This window comes from Lathamus discolor, chromosome 10 (assembly GCF_037157495.1).
Source record: "Lathamus discolor isolate bLatDis1 chromosome 10, bLatDis1.hap1, whole genome shotgun sequence".
NCBI classification, from domain to species: Eukaryota; Metazoa; Chordata; class Aves; order Psittaciformes; family Psittacidae; genus Lathamus; species Lathamus discolor.
The window spans coordinates 4,310,385-4,315,659 of NC_088893.1; the positions used below are offsets into that span (position 1 = coordinate 4,310,385).

The following is a 5,275-nucleotide window of genomic DNA, read 5'->3' on the forward strand; positions in this document are numbered from 1 at the left end:
ATAAAGGAAGGTATTGGAACTTTGCTAAAAGAGCTGTGCTGAACGCTGCCTCTTTCCTGTTTGCAAATTCTGCTAAAACGTTTTATGAGCTCTCTGCACCAAACTGGCAGCAAAGAGGAAGCAAAGAATAATGATTTGCCATCTCAGTTCACCACTTTAAGCTCTAAAGAAAGGTTTGATGATTAAGCTTGACATTTTTCTTCTCACAAGATTAATCCTTACTTTAGGGAGTAATTCTGTTTATATCAGCAAGATTACTCACGTGAGTAACCAGCTACAGAATTTGCCTGCAGTACTGTGCTTGCCTAGGGGGAAGTGCAAGCAACTCTGCAATTAAAATTACAGAAGGAAAAGGAGGCCTGACCTTTTCTTTTTTGTGTGTGTATATATATATATATATATATATATATATGCCTCCTGTTTAATTGATGAGTGACAATGGCTTTTGCATTCTGAGGTGTTAGTACCAGCAGTACAAAGTGGCTTTTCTTAAAAAAAAAAAAAATTACTAAATGCTAAATTGTGAAAGATAGAAAGAGAAGGATCTCTGATGAGGAGTTTTAACTTCAAGGCACCTTACACTTTCCTTATGTGCATCACATTAGTGGAAAATTCCTTCATTCATTTAAGAAGATAAACAGTTGTAACTTTCTGGTTTGGTTGATGTGACATCAGTGACTAGCTGGGACTGCCAGCATTCCAAAAAGGATATCGTCCTCATCTGCAGCCACTCAGAGCTGTGGGGTGGAGCCTGCACACAGGCTGAAGCATTTACAGGTGCATAAGTAGGTAGGGAAGGGCACAGGTGATGCACCTGTCTTGGAAAGGGAGCACTAGCATAGGCGTGTCATAACTTCTCAGCTGCTGGCTTAGAGTATGAGCTTCTTTGATCCACAAACGCACTCACCACCGCGCTGCAGCCCACAGTTCCCAAATATTGGTCAAGAACCTCCAGAGATGAGTATCTACTATGAGAACTTTTTCCATCCACAGAACATCCCTAGTCCACAACGACCAAGTACCTTTGAGACGACGGATTACAACACCACTCCCAATCCTTACCTCTGGCTAAATGGACCTTCCATTACCCCACCACCATATCTCCCAGGATCCAATGCCAGCCCCTTCATTCCTCAGTCTTATGGGATGCAAAGGCAGCTCTTGCCTAACATGCACGGCTTGGGAGGGACTGACCTTGGCTGGCTTCCTCTCCCATCCCAAGAAGAGCTTATGAAGTTGGTTAGACCACCTTACTCCTACTCTGCACTTATTGCCATGGCTATCCATGGAGCACCTGAAAAGAGGCTGACTCTCAGTCAGATCTACCAGTACGTGGCTGACAACTTCCCCTTTTATAACAAGAGCAAGGCTGGCTGGCAGAACTCCATACGACACAACTTGTCTCTCAATGACTGCTTCAAGAAGGTGCCCCGAGATGAAGATGATCCAGGTAGAGCTCTCTCCGCATTTTCCCCCTTCCCCCTCTACCCTTTCCCCCCAGCTGAATTTGATTAATCTAAAAATGCTTAATGTATTATAAAGAGTCATAATAGCCAAGATATGGGACATACATTTGGTAGTTTTATTTTCGTAGGTCTGAACTAGAATAGTTGAGGTCTGAACCAGTGTGGCTATTAATCTTCTTCAGGGAAGGGGATTCTTTACCGCTTCAGGTCTTCCTGAGAATTGATCAATGTGCTGAGCAAAGGCTCAGCAAGCACAGGAGCAGTCTAATGGAGCAAGTCACATTCAAAACCCATTCAGTGTAATACATATGGCTTATGTCAAACTGAACTGGGAGTTAACAGAAAGGGGATAAGGCAAACTCAGATTTGTGTTGCTTTAGGGAGTCAACAGTAACTCTCAAGAGGAGAGCAGGCTGCTTTTATTTTGTTTGTTTCAAATAGTTTTTGCTTGGAATCACATCTCTGCTGTTTCCAACCCCTTGGCTTCTATGCAGTCAGACTGCTCCTTTATTTATTGTTTTCTATCAATAGCTGTTAAGAACCGCTGGGAACATTTAAAAACCATTCAATTATGCTGCCTCAGAAAGCAAAAAATGTGGTTCTCTCTCGTTAGAAACCTATGTTACCTGGAAGAGCAGCCAGTATGGGGCTATGTTACTCTTGGCTGTAAATTCAGAGGACCAGCTATATAACAAAAACCTCCTTCCCTCACCCAGGAAACAAACTAAAAAAAAAACCCTCCCCATGGCTCCACTTGTAGTTTTATCTGTGTGAAGAGTCAGGGCTAAAGTACACAGCCCAAAACTTTACACTTTTTTTCTGATTTCAACAGATTTCTGCTTTTGTGTGATTAAAAAAATGCATATGGTTTTTGCTCATGCAATTGTTCTGTTTCTGTGAAATGAAACGTTGTAAAGCCCTAAGTAATTGCTCTTTTCTGTCTGTGCATATTTTAAAGCTAAAAATATGCCTTTTTTCCCCCTTTGACAGGAAAAGGGAATTACTGGACTCTGGACCCGAACTGTGAAAAGATGTTTGACAATGGAAACTTTCGCAGGAAAAGGAAAAGGAAGTCTGACATTGGGGCTAGTGCTGCCACTCTTGCATCTCAGAAATCAGAGGATAGTGGCCTGACTGGCAGCCCCAAAGCTGTAGAGCATCAGGATATCTTGGAAAATACATCAACTGGGACTGACAATTCGCCTGAGAAAGGATCTCCACCTCCAGCTTCCAGTAGCCCATGCCTCAGTAACTTCCTCTCCAGTATGACTGCGTACGTTAACAGCTCTAACTCAGGGAGCCGCATGGTGCCTTTGGGACTTAACTCTGAACCTGCTGACAAAATGGGTCAGAATATGGTAGGCTTTAATTCCTACTCTCCACTCTCTAATATCCCCAGCCATGGTGTGGGAGAGTGGTCCAATTCTATGCCTCCTAATCATCTTGGCCATAGCAACTCTGTGCTCAACCAGTTTAACACCCACTTTTACAGCAGTATCAGCACAAACAACACGCTGTATTCCAGGGAAGGAACAGAGGTTTAAATGAAGAGGATTCTGAGACACTTAAGTATAGCTGTTTCTGAGAGGAAATGATCTGTGGGCAGATGATTAGCATTAGCCTGTTGTCTCTGGGACCCTCACTGCATCCTACCTTCTGACAGATTCAAATTTGTTACCCATTATATTTATTCAAATCACAAATACCCCACATCCAGCAGCTCCACATAGAAAATTAGGGATCATAACAGCAAGAATAGTGAAGAGTTCTGAGAGACTGTGCTTGTTGTGCTGCCCAGCAATGGTCCTCTACAGACATGCTTGATAAGCTGCTGTTTGCCTTGGGCATGAAATTTCTCTGGCATAGCACTAATATTGCTATACTTTTTAAAGTACTGATAGAAATGTTGCCACATCTTTAAATACCCTCTGGTGCTGATATAGGCTGGCTGTACTAGACATGCCTGGCAAGTTCTTATTTGGCCAAAGCTGTCCTGAGACACTGAAGGATCTGTAATAAAAACTACTGTATAGTGAGTAACAACTAACCCTTGAATGGTGAGTGCCATTTTTGGTTTTCTCTCAGAGTAGTGCATACACTGTCTAAATTGTGATCCCCTTTCAGCCCCAAGGGAAACATGGTCGTGAAGCAAGCTAGCATCCTCTGGGACCCAACTGTCCATAGGAAGGGAAGCATAACAAAATAGAGTGGAATTGCCGCCTGCTGCTGCAGTCAGATCTTCATGTTTCCACAGTGTTTTCAATTTTAATAGCAGGGTCTTTTTTGTTTTTATTGCCTCCCACATACAAATCTCTTCACATAGGGAAAACAGGAGCTGTCCTGAATATATATATAAAATACATGTGTTTTCTAGGAAGAAAACACATTTATTCTATCTTAACTGATAGAATAAACTTATCTACCTGAGTAATTTCTACTGAGTAAAGAATCTGAATATTGGGGGGGAGGGAGGAGAGAGAGAAGAAGAAAAGGGAGGTGGAAAGTTTAACTATCTGTGTTTCAATTCCAAACGCTGGATCTTTCAAAGCACCAATTGTAGATATTGTGAAAAGTACCTGTGCTGTTTTTTGTTTTGTTTTGTCAAAGTCCATGCTGTTTGTCCTTGTGTAGATATTAGAAATAATGCTTATTTTTCTACTCTAGCCACAAACAAAACTTCAAAATAGATATGAAGTTTTTCCAAACCAGCACTTGAATCAAGTTTCACATTTACACACGGTGAGATCTCAAACTGCACAGCCTGCAGCATACATAGCGAGTTTAACTGGGCACATCTGGGTACTCACCAGACTTCTGGAATCATAGAAAACATATTAATGCATTGTGACTGATACCATTTTGCCTTGATTTTTTTTACTTTACATGGGTATAGTTTTGTTACGGGCCACTCCATAAGATTTTTAATAAAGCATTTGTATAGAAGAGGGTGTACCTGTGTGTGTGTGTGTACACTATGCTACTTATGTCTTTAAAAGTCTCCTTAATAGTTTGACTTAAGCAATTTGCCGAGGAAGGAGCAGTCTAATAGTCACATAAGGTCAGAGACTGAGATGGCATATGTCTAGGAAATCAAACCTGCATGCCTGAGGAATAGAATTGGCTGCTATTATGAAAAATACTATCACTAAATAAAGCACATATCTGTTTTCCTTCTGGAGCTGAGTGGTGCTGATCATTAAAAACTTCAGAAACCAGACTGTATTTTCACATGCCAGTTGGCAGGTATGACTGCAATCTTTTCTGAATTATAATGTATTATTTTCATGTTTAAACATTTTCACTATCAAGCCTGCCCTGACTATTCACAGTTTTGTACCCACTATGATAAGTACTCACTTGGGAGTTGAAACCTGCCTACACTGCTAACATTCCTGCCTAAAAAAAAAGAATAAAATGACCTGGTTGTGTCCTTCTGTTGTGACTATAACTTTCTCTGAAGTCAGGCACGTGCTGAGGCCTGAGCTGTAACTCCTGCCCTCAGAATTTTACAGCCCTTCCAAGATTCTCAGCCCAGTAGGTGCGCCATAATATGCCCTGCAATGCAGCAGTTGGCAGCAGAGACTTGCTCATGTGACAGTTGTGAAGTGCACTCAGTCAGTGATATTATGTCTTGGATTCAGCAGACATACAACCAATTGCTCAGAAATCCAGTTCCTGTGGGGTATACTGTTCACAAAACTGAGAGAAAATTGATTTCTCCAGTGCTCGAATATAAAATATTCCATTATGGACTTACAGAACAGCATGTAGGGAAAAATAAGATGCAAAGTATGCTAAGATGAATGATG

The 5,275-nt window shown here is 41.4% G+C and overlaps 1 protein-coding gene across 1 annotated transcript; it reads left to right on the plus strand.

Moving 5' to 3' along the window:
- The first annotated feature begins 448 nt into the window (after positions 1 to 448).
- Positions 449 to 4,644, plus strand: FOXI1 (forkhead box I1). The gene is made up of 2 exons (XM_065690795.1): positions 449 to 1,450; positions 2,457 to 4,644. Exons 1-2 carry the CDS (start codon positions 877 to 879, stop codon positions 3,008 to 3,010), a joined length of 1,128 nt encoding a protein of 375 aa, XP_065546867.1. The 5' UTR covers positions 449 to 876; the 3' UTR covers positions 3,011 to 4,644.
- The last annotated feature ends 631 nt before the right edge of the window (positions 4,645 to 5,275 follow it).

Bases quoted from the DNA above. Each gene is read 5' to 3' on its own strand.
- FOXI1 (XM_065690795.1), top strand. From the start codon at position 877: ATGAGCTTCTTTGATCCACAAACGCACTCACCACCGCGCTGCAGCCCA. The intron at 1,451-2,456 runs GTAGAGCTCTCT...CCCCTTTGACAG, and splicing joins CCGAGATGAAGATGATCCAG to GAAAAGGGAATTACTGGACT.